Raw genomic sequence first — 19,942 nt, 5'->3', positions numbered from 1 at the left:
GAGGAGGAGGAGGAAGAGGAGGAAGAGGAGGGGCTGGGGGAAGGGAAGGAGAAAGAAATCACAACTGGGTAATTGTTATCCAGACTTGTAGAGAATTAATGAAGTTTTAGCTACATACCTTGCAACTGAATCTTATTCTCAGGACTCTGAACCAGAACAGAACTGACAGAATCTAAGTTGTCATAGTTACTGCAGCCAAGAGGACCAGTCCGTGTTTCTGTTACCTGACAAACAAAACATCAACTTTATTATATAAATCAGACTTCACCATGTTCTTTTAGCTCAATGTAGCTGTCACACACTGATATTATATGTTTGACAGTAAACATCACTGAAAGGCATAGGATCTGATACATACCAACAATACACACACCTAAGCACAGAGAAGACAAATAACTCCCTTTGTCTTCAATTCCATTCTCTTTCCTTTGGCTAGGCATAAATCTTCTGGGAAAATAATAGAAAGCCCTTTTTGGTCAAAAGCATCACTCACCTAAGGTCATTGATTTTAACCAAGATATGACAAGGCCATGCCCCTTTAGATAGAGAGCAAGTTCTGACTCGTATGAGAATTGTTTTTTGTTTGTTCATTTTTCCTCAATAAATCAGACCCATCTGTCAGGCTACTGTCTAAAAACTGATTTTATTATTTTATTCTACTTAAAAATCTATAATTTTCCCATCTTTTATGGTGCCTTCAAAGTCCAAACTCTTTTGCTTGATTTCCATCTGTCCCATTTATCCCCAACACACATTAACTTGCTTTCCAGCTGGACATTCTTAATTCTATGTCTTTGCTTATACACCCTCCACCCCCGTCTTTCTTTTCTCCCCTTTGACTAACTTATTTTATCTCTCCTCAAGATTAAGCACATTTTCAAACACCCACACAAAATATTCCTTACTGACTTTCACTTGTATTTTTCCCATTTCTATAAAGTTGGGGTTTGCAGTGCTCAGCCATAGCACTTAATTATGGAATCACATGTTGCAGACTAATTTTTCCATGGGTCTCTTGGGATGTAGCGTATTAGGAGATGAGGAGGAGTTTAGGAAATAAAGAGAAATTAAATTTATCCTCAGGATAATTAAAAAAAAACATAGTTTGAAGCAGGGAAATATTGTGATGATCTTTGTATTTTTTTTGATCTTTGTATTTTAACGTTTATTTATTTTTGGGACAGAGAGAGACAGAGCATGAGCGGGGGAGGGGCAGAGAGAGAGGGAGACACAGAATCGGAAACAGGCTCCAGGCTCTGAGCCATCAGCCCAGAGTCCGACGCGGGGCTCGAACTCACGGACCGCGAGATCGTGACCTGGCTGAAGTCGGATGCTTAACCGACTGCGCCACCCAGGCGCCCCTGATCTTTGTATTTTAAAAAAAGATACTCTCCACACAACAACCAGAACAGTTTCCAAAATTAATTCACATCATCTCATTTCACCATTCACAACTCCATGATGGCTTTCCATCTTACTGAGGGTAAAACCCAGAACCCTTCCTAGAACTAAACAAATGTCATTCTATTCAGTTATCCCTGTTACCTCTCTAAACTCATCCCCTCTCCTCTTTTCCTTGTTTACTCCACTCCAACTACACTTACCCTTTGCAAACATGCTAGTTATTTTCTGACCTTGGGATTTCTGACCTGCTGTTCCTGCATCTGGAATGCTCTTCCTCAAAATATTTATAAGCTCACTGTTTCACTTCTTTCAAGTTTTTGTTCAAATGTCACTCTCTTAGGACTACTTGGACTAGCCTATTTTCAATGAATTCACCTTCCCACACTTCCCTCTTTGAACATTATTTCCTTTCCTCCTTACCTTGTTCTACTTTTTCCAAAGTAGTTTTCAGCTTCTAACATGCAGTATAATTTAATCGTTTATCATGATTACCGCTGACACCTCTCATCGGAATGCAAGTTCCACAAGTGCAGGAAATACTGCCTATTTTGTTCACTATAGTATCCACATCACATACTAGGTTCTTATATAAGCCCATGATGAAGTGAAAAAGAAGGGGACAGTTTGAGGGGGAAAATCATAACAAGGAAGACAGTAAGGTCATTATTGAGATGATAAAGCCTGAATAAAGCAGTGGCAATAACATTTGTCTGAAGAAGACAGATTATATAAAACAATTGGACCTGGCAAGATTAGGAAACACTGAAAATATACACAGTGGAGGGAGGAAAAGGAAACTGAGGTTTCGAGCATAAGTGATAGCATTATGATATGTTGCAGATAGGGTCCACTGTGGAGAACATGTAAGAGAATTTGGTTTTGAGCATTCTGACTTCTGAATGGAATAACATTTTCAACCAGAAACATCCAGTAGGAGTAACAGTGCAGCTCTATTTCTTAGAAGTTATGTCAAAGATGGGATTACTAACTTGGGAGTCAAACACTTACAGGTAATAATCAAAGACAAAGGGATAGACATGTCAGCTCAGATGCACTGAGTGAAGGTATAATTTGTACCATTACAGCTCTATGATATTTTGTAACAAGTCCTTTAAAACAATGTATATTGACTATGAGTACAAAGCAATAGTTGAGAATGCAGTTTATCATGCGCAAAGCAATACTTTTTCCCTAACATGACACCAACTTTGTCTACTCCCCACCACTCTATTCCAATGGTGATACTGACCATCCCTTATTTTTTTCAGGGAAATCATATCTAATGTTGATATGTATAGCATACATGTATGAGTATGAGTGTGTATATACACATGACATTTAACTATAGGTGATTAACAAAAGGGTAAAAGAAGGATTAAAGCCATCAAAGGAAATACTTAAGGTTTCATATAACTTAAATCTTCATGTTGTCCTATCATGTAGTTTAACTACTGTCCACCAACACACAGACACAAAAATAGTAGAAACAAATTCCAGCATTTGTCATCGTAAGGAATTTTTAAGAAGTAAAATTGGCTGGGGCACCGAGGTCGCTCAGTTGGCTAAGCGTCCCACTCTCGGTTTTGCCTTAGGTCATGATCTCACGGTTTTGTGGGTTTGAGCCCTGCATCAGGCTGTGTGCTGACAGTGCGGAGCCTGCTTGGGATTCTCCCTCTCTCCCTCTCTGTCTGCCCCTCCCCTACTCACACTGTCTCTGTCTCTCCCAAAATAAATAAACTTAAAAAAATAAATAAATAAAAAGAAAAAAGAAATAAAATTGGCTTCAAGCACACGTTTATTGAGATACGAGATCTTGGAATTTAGAAAGCAATCTTCTGACACTTAACTTTTGAAAGAAGATAAATGGTAGTGTTCCATCTCATTTACAGACCTTCAGTTATGTGAAGTCACTGTGTTTTTGAGAATAAATTCAGGAAATTTAAATAATGGGTTTATAAATTTAGAAGTTTGAATACCTTTCTATATCTACAGATTGATTTAGTCTCTTGCCTTTCACAATATACAATAATAAAAATCTAGCAGATCCTATTTATAATTTTATTATTTTTTAATTATTATTTGTTTTTGAAAGAGGAAAAGGAGCACAAGCAGATTCTGTCCTGTCAGTGCACACACAAACCTATGAACCAAGAGATCATGAACTGACCTAAAACCAAGGGTCGGAAGCTTCACTGACTGAGCCACCCAGGAGCCCCAATTTATAATTTTATTTTGTTTATTATCACTCAAAAGTGAATTCGCTAATACTTTTCTGATTTAATATAAAAGTCCACAAACTCTAGCACAGTCAAAATGCAAACCTCTTATTTTCAATGGTTTCATATTCAAGGCTCTTACATGTCTTATTAGTGTCAACATTAATAAATGCATCCATCCTTGTTTCTTTAATACTATCAATGAAATGAAATGAAATGAAACTAATAAAAGCCAATTTATTCTATAAGCATTTCTATAGATATATTAACTCTTCCAAAAATGAATTATGTGGTGGTACCACAAATAGCCTGAACTTCTATTCATCAGCTGATAGATGAACTTCTGGTATAGAGGTCTTCATATATAATCTAAAAATGGAAGAGTGATTAAATAGATAAACATAACAATGAGTAAGACTAAAAAAAAAAATGAATACCGACTGACAACCATGCAGTACTGATAGCTTTCAGTGTTTTGAGAACTGTGATATCGAACGAGAAAATATTTTTTTAAATTTATTTTATTCATCTATTGGAAGGAGGATGTTGAAAGCAAGGGAATGTAGTCCTTAGTATCCAAAAATGATGCCCTCTCTGAGGTGTCACAGTGGTTTGTGATTGTATCTGAGCACTATGAAGAAAACTGTATGTGTTTGTGGAAGTTGAAGGACCAGTGCGGAGTAGCAAACACAGAAGAGGCGACTTTACCAGGAGTAGAAAGAAAAATCGAACCTTCTGAACGTATTTAGGACAAATATGTCTTCAAAATATAACAAATGTGGTGTTTATTTCTATCATTGACTTATGTGAATTGTGTTTTATTTAAAACAATTTTTTAAATGCTTATTTTTTAGAGAGAACAAGTGGGAGAGGGTCAGAGAGAAGGAGACAAAGGATCCGAAGCAAGATCTGTGCTGACAGCAGGGAGCCTGATATGGGGCTTGAACTCACAAACCACTGGATCATGACCGGAGCTGAAGTCAGAGACTCAACAAAGTGAGCCGCCCAGGTGCCTCTATGCAGATTGTGTTTTAAATATATCGTTAAAGATCAGAGCGGATACAAAAGATCCTTTCAATTTTTCCTATATTGTTCCTATGTTGTTGCAATAAACTACTGCTTACTATTTTCACAGTTGGGAGAATTTTACAGTCTAAAAGAAGAATATAGAACCTTCTTAACTCAAAGAAATTCCTTGGAAGTAATTATATTAACCAATAGTATAAAGTCACGTTAATTTAGATTAAAATAAAATGGTACAAATATTTCACTCGGAAATAAACCATCTTTATGATTTTCTATCAAATTTCTCTACAGTTTTACATAGTCTAAAGATGATATAATGCCACAGCGATGCCGTGGAGTAATAAAATCAATTCAATGAGAACTAGTTGAAGAAAAACTATCTGAAGCAAATTTTTTAAAATATTAAAACAGTGAAGAAAATGGGACAAAAGAGTAAACACACAAAAAAACATGCCACATTCCTAAACGAAATTGCACTATTAAGAGTCCATCATCTTCAAAGTCAGGCATTACATATTTAAAATATTTGCAGTCAAAATCATAATAATGTTATATATTTTGAAGAAAACAGACTTAAATGAACATGCCCAGGTCACTACTGTAGCTCCACCAACTTAAGCTATCTAAGCTTCAAGTTTCTATTGGGTGGAATGACTAAAATTTTCCTAGAGCACAGTGTGCTTGGGAAATAAAAATGAAGTGACCCATAAACAGTGCTTACCATGTGCCTGGGCCACAGTAATTAATTCAAGGTAAATGTAAAGTATGTGTAAATGTTTACTATTAAAAAGCAAAGGCACAAGATGATCTCAATTCATGAAAACTTATTGAAATTATCCATACTGTACCTCTCAATCAAGGTTATTAAGATCACAATACTTTTTCTGATGTCAGTGCTGAATGTTAACTAACACCTTTCTTTGTAGTTAGAGAGCAGGGGGCTGAATTTTAAACCATCCTAAATCAAACTCACCCTTGAAAGAGATTAGGTAGAAATTTTGTACAAAATCACATCCATACACAATTAGAGCACAATATAGTAAGAATAATCCACAGACTAAGCTAGAAATATTGGTATAGGAAAAAATAGTTCAATTACATAAAATGAAAAGAACAACAGTAGCTACAAGAAAAGTAGAAAAAGTTTTCTGATCTGTAGTATTGAAGGCAATCAAGGAGTCTCTCAAAACAAGTATGATTATATGAGAATATCTTCATCCATGTTGAGGGAAAAAAGCAAAAGAAAATGAATATATACCTCATAAAATTATACACACACATCCATTATATACATAGCTCTGTGAATGTGATATTGCTCTAGGCTTTTTACAGAATGAAGCAAAGCATTAGTTTGTCATTTTGCCTAAACTGATTATTGTTTATCGACAATTCAATAAAATGCATGATCATATGAATAATATATCTCTTTATCGCAGATCTATAAATGCACATTTTTTAAAAAAAAAAGCTTGTAATGTTCCTGGAAACTTTATCTGAAATCAATAGGGGGACTTTTTTTTTATACCTCTTAAAGTATAAAACAAATAAGAATCTGTTTATTCTCCATTACAATGGCTTGTCACTTGTGAACTATTTATTGACCATATGATAAGAAAAAATATGGAATGGCAGTATCCTTTTTGTTCCAATGCGTCATTTTTAATGACAAAAATAACAAATGTTTATGTTGGAACTTCAAACAATAAAGTAACAACTGCTTTTCTCCTCTGTTCTCATTTATTTACCATCTTCCGTTTACCAGACATGAAAATCATTGAAACTAGAAGAAACGGCTGTTCAAGACCATCTTTTCTTCATCGACCAAATTTTCATGAACTTCAAACTTTACAGCTTTTTCCTCCTATTTTTTCTTAGATTTCATTTGCTTTGAAATTATATTAGAGTACATTGAAGTAGTTTTTTGGATAATTTTATATCATCATTGATTGTGCATAGGAAACAATAGAATACTGATAAGTACAATGTAGCTCTTTTATAAGGAGTTTTTAAAAATCCAATCCAATCCAATCCACTTTTAATATTGAAATGTTATATTTATTTTGTTTTTGTTCAAGGCCATGGTGATGACTATTCTATGATCTAAAGGATAAACACATGATAAATCAGTCTTCCACTAGGAGTACCGTAACCATCCTTAGGAGTATCATCCTTATTTCTTTTTTATTTTGTTAAGTACTCATAATTCAAAAAGCACAATTATTTCTTATGAAAAGCAATTAGCCTTTTCCTAATAAACTCATCAGTGAGTAGCCATGAGAAACACTATTTCCCAAGAGTAGAAAATTATTTTAGGGAATAAATATACTAAGAATTGGGAGATTAACCTTCTCAAGATATTTTAATAGCTTAATCCTTTATTTTATCACAAAGTTTTCTTTATGTTTTATTATGGCAATTATAATTTTTTAATGTTTATATTTGAGACAGAGAGAGACAAAGGATGAGTGGGGGAGGGGCAGAGATAAAGGAAGACACAGAATTCTAAGCAGGTTTACACCAGGCTCTGAGCTGTCAGCAAGGAGCCTGATGCCAAGCTTGAACCCCAGAGCCATGAGATCATGACCTGAGCCGAAGTCGGACGCTCAACCAACTGAGCCACCCAGGTGCCCCTGGCAATTATAAAATTAAACTCATCTGTTCACATTATTTTCTTCACTTATTGAACTGTAAACTCCCTATTCGTAATTACACACAGTACTTCACACATGGTAGGAATTCAATGATTGTGAAATAAATTGGTGGATAAATATGTTAGTTTTAGTTCGAAATAACAAAAGAATATTTACATTCATTTATTCAACTTTTCTGAGAACCTCGTGAAGAAAATGCAGCAGTGACAGCATACAAAAAGTTTTAGAGCTATCAGGAGTCTTAGAAACCATCCAGCCTCACCATCTCATTACACAAATGAAGTATCTGGAGCCCAGAGAGGTTATGGAGCATGCTCAGTATCATGTAAGTGAAATTAGAGCTGGAACTGGGTCTTAAACCTCCTGACTCATCAATCAAAGACCCATTCTGAGCATCATACTGGCTTTCAAGTTCTATATGTAAGGGTTTTAAACTTTGTTTGCCTTTATCAATTTAATTCATTCTCCCTCTACCTTTCCCTCTCTCTTTAGCAATAGAGTTACAGTAAATAAAAATTTAACTGGTCTAGATTGATGTATAGGTCAGTTAGAATGGTGTAGTATCTTGGGTCATTCTCATGAATAACAAATATTGCCAGGAATGTGATGGTTAATACAAATTTACCATGTGATGGTTAATACAACAATACAACTTGGCTTTTAAAAGCCAAATGAATTACCTTTTACTCTAAGTATTAATTTATTAAAGACTTGAAATATAACTTCCCACATGTTCTTATATCATGCTACATTAGACTTTTAAAGAGTAAAATACAAATGCTGATTACTTTTTATTATGTCCTAACATAGGATCTTTTATAGTTGTATATGGTTAAACCTATCAAAATAACAAAAACCTTTAGACAATACCAATATCAAATATATATATATATATATAAATTTACATAAGGTATAATATATATGTTGTAACCCATTATTTATAATTAAATCATGATAGGATACTAAAACATACATAATTGTATATATGTAACTATATAAGTCTTAGATATAAGTTATAATTAAATATACAATAATTTTATCATATGATATTCATTTATGATACTATATAATTTTATGATATTATATATGGCACTTGATTATAAATTGTATATAATAATTAGAAATTACATACATGCATCATTTCTGTTTACTTTCAAATGTGAATATTAAGTTTAAATGTACTTTTACCATTTTTTTTCCTCTGCCAGTCATTAATTCTTATTTTAACCTTTTACTGAGCACTTAATATCAAACTACAATTCAATATAGTCTGAGTTCTTTATCCTGCTTCAATATTTCTGGGGCTTAATATTTAATTAAGAAAGAATTTTCAAACATGTTGTTAATTACAAAAAGCATATGAAAATGTTCATATTGGAATAATGATATTCTAGTAGCAAGAACATCGTTTACTTTTAAAGTTACTTTGTTATTTATACTAAGTTTTGTGGGGAAATTACAAATTCATATACAAAATGCTATATTTCCTCAAGTGAAAAATACATGAGTAGATCAATGTACATGAGTAGATGCAAAATTTAATTGTATTTTCACATTATAACACACATTACACTTAGTGCATTATACACAATTAATATCATGATTTAAAATATATTGACATCGTCAATGTTTCTTGAACCTGTTCTAGCTGTTCAAAATAAGTTTAAAATAGTACATGATATATAATCAATGCTCAGATGACTCATATATTTACATAGGAAGCACAAATACGAATCAAATACAAATTGAATGTAAAGGAGCATACACTATGGTTGAATTATTTATCTATGCAAATAACTTTATGCTGAAAACTATTTCTCCTAATTTTACTCTCCATAATTTCAATAAAAAACACACTTTTAAATATTAGAATCATCCATCTATAGGATTGCATTTTAAAAAGCTATCTGGACTTTATTCTACAGGAGGAGCAGTGATACTGTACACAGGATAAAATGTATGATCATAAATAATAATAAGTTATGTATTTTCATAATGCATGTGCAGAATAAACAACAGAACTATGAATTGTGAAATGTAAGGAATGAGACACAGTGTAGATCAAAATATAGCATGTGAAATAAACTATTACGTTGTGAAGAGAATAAGGGTACACTTTATTTAGGGACAAAACAGAGTATGTCTTCTTGGAGAGCAATTGCTTTAGTGCAGTTTTCATTTACACCTGCCACCACGAGTCCAGGCATGGCTATAATGATTGACCTATTTTTTTCATACCCCATAAATCACCCTCCATCACAATTATACACAAACACCCACATGTAAACCTGTTGAGACAGTCCATGTATGTCCTTTGGTATACTTAAAATATAAAATTACACATGAGGCTAGAAAAAAGACATTTTCTTAAAGTGTCTATTCAGTTTGATATGGAATAAGGTAAAGTGGACACAATTTAGTCACAGCAAGGTTGCCAAATAACATCAGGACTCCTTTGTGCTTAATCCCAGGTTACCATGGAATTTCACTGTGTGGCACTTGATTGGTCTTAAAGAGGCCAAATCTATAAGCTCACACCTACAGATGCTGTTTGATTTATTTTATAAATAACGCAGAGCTTAAAATCACAGCAATTGGAAGAAACTATATAGAAAAAAAAAAAGTTTTCATTAGGTTCCTAACTACATATATATACACACTTAGAAAATTGACATTTTCCTAAAAGCTACATTTGTGTACCTGTAACTGATCATGGTATGTAAATGGGAACTTTGTACTTCATTATATGAAGTCTAAAGGAATATTGTTATTACACTAGAGTTGCCTTAGAGTTTTCTGATGGATTCAGTATTAATAATTAAAAAAGAGAAGTTTCACTGCCACAGGGCAGCTACAAACGACAAAGAGCTTACAACCTGGTTTGGGGCCTGGGCATCTCACCTGCGTTCTGGTGAGAGTCCTTAGGCAGGCACTGCAGTTCTTGTGGCCGGTGTGGACCTGAATGCCACTTTCCCCAGACCAAAGAAACTACATTTGAGGGAACTCAGGAGCCGGAGGTTCATTTCTGTGGCTTCACCCAAAAAATAAAAATGATCCAAGGCAGCATTCATTATATTTATGTTAACAATGAAAGCAAACAGAAGAAGTAAAATATTTAAAAATGATTTTGTTTTCTGTTTATTCTATGAATTGCAATCTCATTGCCTTTTAGTTATTGAATTTACTTCAAATGATCACAAACTCTAAAATACAACAGCAAAAAAAAAAATCTATTTCTAAACCCAAGTTCAGAATACAAATATTTTTAAAAAAATTTTTTTTCAACGTTTTTATTTATTTTTGGGACAGAGAGAGACAGAGCATGAACGGGGGAGGGGCAGAGAGAGAGGGAGACACAGAATCGGAAACAGGCTCCAGGCTCCGAGCCATCAGCCCAGAGCCTGACGCGGGGCTCGAACTCCCGGACCGCGAGATCGTGACCTGGCTGAAGTCGGACGCTTAACCGACTGCGCCACCCAGGCGCCCCTCAGAATACAAATATTATGGGAATCATCACATAAAACTAAGAGTGTTTTACAATCATTTTCAACAACAATGTTGTCAGCTGTCCCTTTTAAGCAAAAATACAAAATTAGGAGTTACACAAAAGGCTAAATTTAATATAACAAAGAATTGGATTCGAAAAGGGTCCTTAGCCTTGGAGACAGTCATCTCTAATTGCAAAAGAACATGCACAGACTATCCCTTATGGTTTTTGTTATTCCTTTTCCAAATCTTTTCTGTATGTCTAGATCCAACCACTCCAAGACATGCCTCTATCTTTAAGTGTTCTCTCTTCTTCGGTGGAAAAAGTAGAGAAGCAGTTAGGTTGAACATATCCAAGATGTTATACAGTGTCACCTAGGACTGAGCAAACGCCACTGAGTCCACAAACAAGACGTGTTGCCAAGTTGAGTGAGCAAAGAGTTACACTAAACACAGCCTCTCACTTCATTTATCCCTGTTCTATAATTTATCAGCATATTTCTAAATCTACCCATTCTGTCCATTTAGTACTTACCCAGAGTCTCAGTCAAGTAGTGAATTGTGAGCTGAGGCTCCATATAATATAAAAATTTATCAATTGAATTATCTATTTTGCTTTCCTTATCAAGTAACTAAAAAATGTGCAGATGCAGGGGCGCCTGGATGGCTCAGTCTGTTAAGTGTCTGACTCTTGGTTTCAGCTCAGGTCATGTTCTCATGGTTTATGGGTTGTAGCCCTGCACTGGGCTCATGGCTGGCAGCGTAGAGCCAGCTTGGGATTCTCTCTCTCCCCCTTTCTCTGCCCCTCCTCCCACTCTCTCTCCCTCAAAAATAAATAAACTTAAAACAAAACGTGCAGGTACAAATTTCAAGTACTGGAGTGAAAGAACCTAACACAATATTGGAGAAAGATGGCAGCGGATTCAAGGGTACTGTCAATCCACCATGACAAGTAGTGCATACAAAGCACACCCTGGGACAATCTGTCACTAGCAAAATGCCAACCGCAAAATGCTCTGCCATACTGGGATACTAAAGCAAGGCAACTTATTAGATATAGGCTTTTTTTGTGCTTAAAAATTAATCTTGGGGCGCCCGGGTGGCTCAGTCGGTTAAACGTCCAACTTCAGCTTGGGTCATGATCTCACGGTTCATGAGTTCAAGTCCCATGTCGGGCTCTGTGCTGACAGCTTGGGGCCTGGAGTCTGCTTCAGATTCTGTATCTCCCTCTCTCTCTGCCCCTCTCCCGCTCACACTCTGTCTCTCTCAGAAATAAACATTAAATTTTTTTCAATTAATCAAGCTCTTTCATTATTTTTATTTTTTATTTTCTGTTTTAATTTAGGAGCCAGTATAGGGTATTGTACCATTTTGCACAGATCCCACTATCTTATTAAAAAAAAATACCTTACCAAAAATTTTTGTATCACTCCTCTAAAATTCCATATTTAATATCACTATTCTGAACTACTTATTAAAACATATCTTATTGCTTATGATTAAAAATATAAAACTTTTTATTGTAGCCTTTTGAAGTTTCAGCAGTATTCAATATTTCTGAATTCCTTAAGCATGTCAAAATCTCTGACTTCAGTTATCTTTTTATACTAGGACAACTAATGCCTGTGCACAGACTAGCTAAACTTTCATACTGTAACTGTCATATTCTTCCATTTGTCACCCAATTAAACAAGCGCCCGAGACAACTGATAAGCACACCATGCCAAAACTCCACAGACTCAGGAATAATTAAAAAGACAGAAGAGGATTTCTTGTTTCAACTGGTCGTTACAGAAACAGTTCTGCTGTCATTTCTTTTTCTTTCTTTCTTTCTTTCTTTCTTTCTTTCTTTCTTTCTTTCTTTTTCTTTCCTTCCTTCTTTCTGTCTTTCTTTGTTTTTTTCTTTTCCAAAAAATAATTGGCTTTGCCCACACAAAAAATGTTCGGATAAACCCAATTTCTTTAGTAACTGGTTATCATGAAAAGTCACTAAGATTACTTTTCGTCACCTTACAAACAAAATTATATGAGAAAGAAGAATCTTATAATCAACATGAATTACATCCACATTAGTAAAATTCTAAGAGCTGGGGTGAGGAATAAATTGAACAAATCTCTCAGTAATATTGCAATCACATTCTGTAGGGCTGCACCCCTCTGCATTATTGTTTCAAGTTGAAACACAGGCTAAAGAGTATAATTAATATAATCATTTATCATAAAAAAATTAATGGAAACATAGCAAAGGTGAAAAGGACCCAAAGCTTAGTCATTTTTAAAGCATGTATGTATCTATTTCCTGGAATAAATTTAGAAATAAAATAACACAAATTTGGGGCACCTGGGTGGCTCAGTCAGTTGGGTGTCTGACTTCCACTCAGGTCATGATCTCCAGGTTCGTGGGCTCGAGCCCCGCGTCCGGCTCTGTGCTGACAGCTCAGAGCCTGGAGCCTGCTCCAGATTCTGTGTGTGTGTTTCTTTCTGCCCCATCCCTCCTTGCACTCTGTCTCTCTCTCAGAAATAAATAAACATTAAAAAAATTTGAAGAAATAAAATAACAAAAATCCAATGTGGACTCGCACTGCATTTTTGTCTTCCTATTCCATTACCTCTTTCCTAAATGCTAATCCTTGTTATATTATTTCTTCCCATTTATTACCTTCAGATATCAGGTTTCTTTTTTTATTTTTTTACATTTTATTTATTTTTGATAGACAGAGCACAAGTGGGGGAAGGTCAGAGAGAGAGGGAGACACAGGATTCAAAGCAGGCTCCAGGCTCTGAGCTGTCAGCCCACAGCCGGAAGTGGGGCTTGAACTCAGGAACCATAAGATCATGACCTGAGTCTAAGTCGGACACTCAACCGACTGAGCCACCCAAGTGCTGCTAGATATCAGGTTACTAAAGGGACTTCTATATCTCCGTGGTGCCTCTGGGACTTCGTGGAGCTTTGTTAACAGCAAGCATTTCTCAAAATGCAGTCCAAAGACCACATGCACCCATGGTTATAAAGCACCAAGTCTATTAACTTTGAATCTCAGAAGATACTTTTTAGTCATACAACCAGGTGATTCTTAGCCACAGTAAACACTAAAACCCACCTAGCTAGTAAAGAAAAATCTTAAAAGAAAAAGATAGGGGCGCCTGGGTGGCTCAGTCGGTTGAGCGTCCTACTTTGGCTCAGGTCACGATCTCGCGGTCCGTGAGTTCAAGCCCCGCATCGGGCTCTGGCTGACAGCTCAGAGCCTGGAACCTGCTTCGGATTCTGTGTCTCCCTCTTTCTGCCACCCCCCTCTCATGCTCTGTCTCAGAATAAATAAACATTAAAAAAAAAGATAATTCCTCAGTGGGTATATAATTTCGAATTATGTTTTTTTTTTTCCCTTTTCCTTATGAAAGATTACAAAAGCAAGTCCCTGTTCATTCATATCTCATTCATTCAACATTGCTGGGGAAGAACTTTCAAAGGGATTTATTCTTGATGATCCAACTTGGATTCACTGTTCTTTTTTTAAAAGTTCATATTGTAATTATTTTCTATGAAAAACTTTCAAAAGTAAAAAATAAACTAATCTGCTCCTTAATCACAATTTCCTGTTTTCTTGGTTCTATTGATATACCAATTATCTTTATAACATATTGAGTATAAAGGTATTTGCCTCTGCATTGTGGGACCTGCTAAAAATGACTGAGGTGTTATTCAGATGTATTTTACTGAGGTGTCATTTGGCCTGTTTGGTTGGTTTCCCATCCCCTTATCTCACTATAGCTGTAATCTATTGATACAACTATGAATCCAACTTCCAGCCCTTTTTGTCTTCCTGAAAATCTACTACTAATCTGTTACCAGTGAGGAAATCAGATAAGTAAGCTGGGTAGATTTGTTTTTGAATGATTTCTAAGGGAAAACCTGGAAGACTCCCTCTTATTAAAAAAAATAAAATAAAAATAAAAACATGGACTTTAAGATAAAACCTACAAAATCTCTTTAGATTGCTTAGGCCTCTTCTATACTTGCTTTTAAGTTTTCTGACATATTACAGTTTAAGCTATTGAAAAATGACATTAAAATTTCTAAAAGGGCTATATTTCAAGTCAGAAATATCCATATTATGCTTAACTATAACGGGACACTAGATTTTCAAGCATAGAAAATGAAACAATTTGATTACCAAAAGGGGAACCAAATTGCAGTTATGAAACTGGTTTCTATTTCCAGCTTTGTCCTTTGCTTATGGTGTAAATATCTTCACATATAAAAACAAAAATACCTGCATTACTTAGGGAAAAAGAGATTATATATATATATATATATATATATATATATTATTTGTTATATATATATATGTTATATATATAATATATATATAATAGATGGTAAGAGATTAATATGAACAATTATATGCCAACATATTGGATAACCTAGAAAATATGGATAAAATCCTGGGAAGACACAACGTTCCAAAAGTTAACACAAATATAAAAAATCTGAATTGAGTTATTACAAGTATTGAAAGTGATTCAATAATTTAATGTGTGTGTATATATATGTATACACACACACATACACACACACATACAGACATGTATATGTTACTTAAACTCTGTTAAGCTCTGTTTTGATCACTATAGCTTTGTAATATAGTTTGAAATTTTGAAATCAGGGAGCTTGAAGCCTCCAGCTTTGTTTATTCTTCTTTCTCAAGATTGCTTTGGCTGTCCAGGGTCTTTTGTGGTTATATACATGTTTAAAATTCTTTGCTCTAGTTCTGTGAAAAATACCATTTTTATTTTAATGAGGATTGCATTAAATCTGTAGATTTCTTTGGGAAGTACAGACATTTTAACAATATTACTTCTTTCAAATTCATGAGCAAAATATATTTTATTTCATTTTTTGTGTCATCTCTCTCTCTCTCTCTCTCTTTTATTTTATTTTTTGTCAGTATCTTACAGTTTTCAGAGTACAGGACTTTTACTTTCTTGATTAAATTTATTGCTAGGTTTTTTTTTTTTTGATGCAGTTGTAATTGGGATTATTTTATTTCTCTTTCTCATAGCTCATTATTAGCATATAAAAAGGCTACAAATTTCTCTATGTTAATTTTGTACTCTGCAACTCTACTGAATTCATTATTAGTTCTAGCAGTTTTTTGGTGAAGTCTAGCATTTTCTATATACAGTATTATGTCATCCACAAATAATAATAGTTTTATTTCCTCCTTTCCAATTTATATGCATTTTATTCCTTTTTCTTGCCTAATTGATATGTCTAGGGCTCCCACTACTATGCTGAATAAAAGTGGTGAGAGTGGGCACCCTTGTCCTATGCCTGGTCTTAGAGGAGAAACTTCCAATTTCTCATATTAAGTATGATGTTAGCTATACATTTGCCATATATAGCTTTTATTATGTTGAGGTACAAATGTAATCCCACTTGGTTGAGACTTTTTATCATAAATAGTTATTAAATTTTGTCAAATCCTTTCCCTGCATTATTGAGAAGATCATATGATTTTAATATTTAATTATTTTTGAGAGACAGAACACAAGAGAGGGGGAGGGGAAAGAAAGAGGAGACAGTGCAGAGCCCAAGGAAGGGTTTGAACCCTGGAACTGTGGCATCATGACCTGAGCTGAAGTCGAAAGCTTAACCCACTGAGCCACCCAGGTGCTTCCAAGAAGATCATATGATTTGTGTCCTCTGTTTTGTTAATGTGGGATCATGTTGATTGATTTGCAGATGCTGAGCCATCCTTACCTCTCTGGAATAGCTCCCACTCAATTTGGTATATGATCCTTTCAATATATTGTTCAATTGAATTTGCTAATATTTTGTTGAGGATTCTTGCATCTATGTTTGCCAGGGATAATGCCCTGTAATTTTCTTTTATTGTGCTGTCATTGTCTAGTTTTAGTATCAGAGTAATACTAGCTTCAAAAACATGAGTTTGGAAATATTCATTACTCTTCAATTTGGGGAGTAATTTGAGGAGAACCAGAACTAACTCTTCTTTAAATGTTTCGTAAAATTCACCTGTGAATCTTTTGGTCCTAGATGTTAGTTTTGGGGGAGTTTTAAATTACTGAATTACTTTCAATACTTGTAATCACTCAATTCAGATTTTTTATATTTGTGTTAACTCTTGGAACGTTGTGTCTTCCCAGGATTTTATCCATGTTTTCTAGGTTATCCAATATGTGGGCATATAATTGTTCATATTAATCTGTTATTATCCTTTGTAACTTCTCCTTTTGAAGTAGGCCTGTATCACTATCACTATGAACTTCTATCTTAGAAATTCTTTTGTTGTTTCCCATAGGCTTTGAAAAATTGAATTTCCGTTTTCATGTATGTCAAGGTAATCTGATTTTCTCTTTGTGTTGAGAAAACTGAATGAAAAAGAATCAAAATGGACCACTACTTTACTCCATATATGAAAATAAATCCAAAAGATATGAAAGACCTTTAATGTAAGACCTGATAAAAATCTCAGGACAAAACATCAACAGTAAGCTCTTTGACATTGGTCTTAGCAATTTTTTCAAACCCAGACAAGGGTAACAAAAGCTAAAAAAACAAATGGGATTATGTTAAACTCAAAACCTGTCACACAGTGAAGGAAACCAACAAAAAAACAAAACAAAAACAAAAGCAACTTACTAAATAGAAGATATTGGTAAGTCATACATCCAATAAGGGGTTGATATAAAAAAATATAAAGAACTTACACAACTTAATGTAAATAACAATTTAAAAATGGGCATATAAATTAAATAGACATTTTTACAAAGAAAACATACAAACAGGCAGATTAAAAGATGCTCAACATCGCTAGTAATCGTGGGAATTCAAATCAAAAACCCAATAAGATATCATTTCAAATCTGTCAGAATGGCTATTATCAAAAATAACATGTTGGTGAGGATATGGAGCAATGGGAACCTTCATACACTCTGTGTGGGAGCATAAATTGATGCAACCACTATGGAGAAGAGTACTGAAGTTCCTCAAAAAAAAAAAAAAGTGCCATAAAATTCAGAAATTTCGCTTCTGGGTATTTATCTGAAGAAAATGAAAACAACAATTTGAAATGATATATATACTCCTGTAATTCACTATACCACTGTTTATACTAACTCAGTTATGGAAGCACCATAAATACCATCCAAGATGAATGGAATGGATAAAATAGATTCAGATATATTCAGACAGATATATACAATGGGATATTACTCAGCCATAAAAAAGAATGCAATCTTGTCATTTGTGACTGTGTGGATAAACTTAGTGGGCATTACGCTAAGTGAAATAAATCATACACAGAAAGAAAAATACTATATCATTTCACTTTTATGTGGAATCTAAAATCATAAAACAAAACGAAAACAGAAACAGACTGATAGATACAGTAAACAAACTGTTGGTTATCATAGGTGGGAGGCATTAGAGGGTGGGTGAAATAGGTGAAGAAGATTAAGAGGAACAAATTTCCAGTTATAAAAGAAATAAGTAATGAGAATGTAATGCATGGCATAGGAAATGTAGTCAATAAAATTGTAATAACGTTTTACGGTGACAAATGGTAACTAGACTTATCATGTGGATCCTTTTGCAATGTATAAAAATATTGAATCACTATGATTTATGTCTGAAACTAATAGCATATTGTATGTCAATTTTGCTTCAGTAAAAATAGGTAATCCCTATACAAATATAGGTTTTTGTTTAGAAAAGGGAACAGAAGATTTCAAAATTTAATTCTCAAATTAGTAGTTTTCATTAACAGTGTGGCAAAGATCCTAACTATCAAAAATAATGTATTTGATCCATATTGATAGATCTGGAATGAAGAGTTTCACATAAAACCTGCATTTGATAACATATGAGTACTTAATATAAAACATTTTCTAAAAATAATAGTTTATACAGATATAGATAGATGATAGATGACAGATAGAGATAGATAGATAGAAATAATTGAGCATCCTATTGAAATTTACATCCAATTCAGATAATTTATTTTAAAAATTAAATAAATTGAATTTAAAGTAAACAAACAAAAGTATGGGTTATACGGAAATATCTGAGTCATGTCTCATGACATAATTTTAAAACTGAAAGCCAACATAAAAATATTCAAGTTTTTCTAAAGTTTACACCTCTTTATTCATGTAGAACTAAAGTGATTAGTTTCTAGTCTTGAATATCATACACAAAAATGTCGTATCAAATCATGTTTTCCCCTATCAATATTTCTTGAACTTTAGAACTTAAAAAAACCTGAGTTCTAGTCCTACATCTAGTCCTTCCCTTTCCTAGAAGAGATCATTCAAAATCAATTGGTCTTAACTTTCTCACATACAGAAGGAGATAATTTTAAGAAATGTCTTTTAAGGAATGTCTAAATCCCTTTCAGGAACCTGGGTGGCTCCGTCAATTAAGCATCTGACTTTGGCTCAAGTCATGATCTCATGGCTCCTGAATTTGAGCTCTGTGCTGACAGCTCAAAGCCTGGAGCCTGCTTTGGATTCTGTGTCTCCTTCTCTCTCTGCACAACCCACACCCCCGCCCCCCTGCCCCCCACCGCCCCTGACCACCACGACTTGTGCTCTGTCTCTGTCTCTCAAAAATAAATAAATGTTTAAAAAAATGGTGAAGCAGAAGGAGGAGGGAGTGAATTGCCCTTTCCCCTTTTTGCTGTCTTTATTTCTTACTAGTCTATGTTTTTTGTCCTCCCACTGTTCCCCTTTACAAATCATTAATTAAAATGTAATTGTATGTATAATTTTTTGAGATAATTAATATATATGTTAATACCTTTACATTGAAAGGTACTATAATTTCTTTATTTATAACATTGATTTTTTAACCTCTTTTGCACATTCAAATCACCAGAGATGCTTTAAAAAAAATCACTAATTAGAAATTTTGACACCCTCAGTCTCTTGTTGGAGCTTAGGCACTGCTACTTTTAGAAAGCTATCTGGAGATTTTTATTCTTTTTAATTTTTTTAAGTTTTTATTTAAATTACTAGAGAATTTTAATATGCTGCTAGAGGTGTTGAGAACCACTAGTTTCAAAATACCCTTGATGTTATTATTAATCAACTGATTTTAATTAAATCTAATTGATTTTTTCTTTTGTTGCCTTTAGG

At 34.1% G+C, this 19,942-nt stretch overlaps 1 protein-coding gene across 3 annotated transcripts in view; it reads right to left on the bottom strand.

Moving 5' to 3' along the window:
* Positions 1–19,942, bottom strand: part of BRINP3 (BMP/retinoic acid inducible neural specific 3) — a 402,427-nt gene that overhangs the window by 136,787 nt on the left and 245,698 nt on the right. For all 3 annotated transcript variants that reach the window (XM_040453613.1, XM_040453615.1, XM_040453614.1), the window contains exon 5: positions 119–224. In XM_040453613.1, the coding sequence (XP_040309547.1) occupies positions 119–224 (106 nt within the window). The remainder of the gene's footprint in view (positions 1–118; positions 225–19,942) is intronic.

The sequence above is a fragment of the Herpailurus yagouaroundi genome, unplaced genomic scaffold (genome assembly GCF_014898765.1).
Source record: "Herpailurus yagouaroundi ecotype Mexico unplaced genomic scaffold, PumYag 209, whole genome shotgun sequence".
In the NCBI taxonomy this organism is placed as follows: Eukaryota; Metazoa; Chordata; class Mammalia; order Carnivora; family Felidae; genus Herpailurus; species Herpailurus yagouaroundi.
This window is presented reverse-complemented; position numbering and strand designations above follow the sequence as displayed.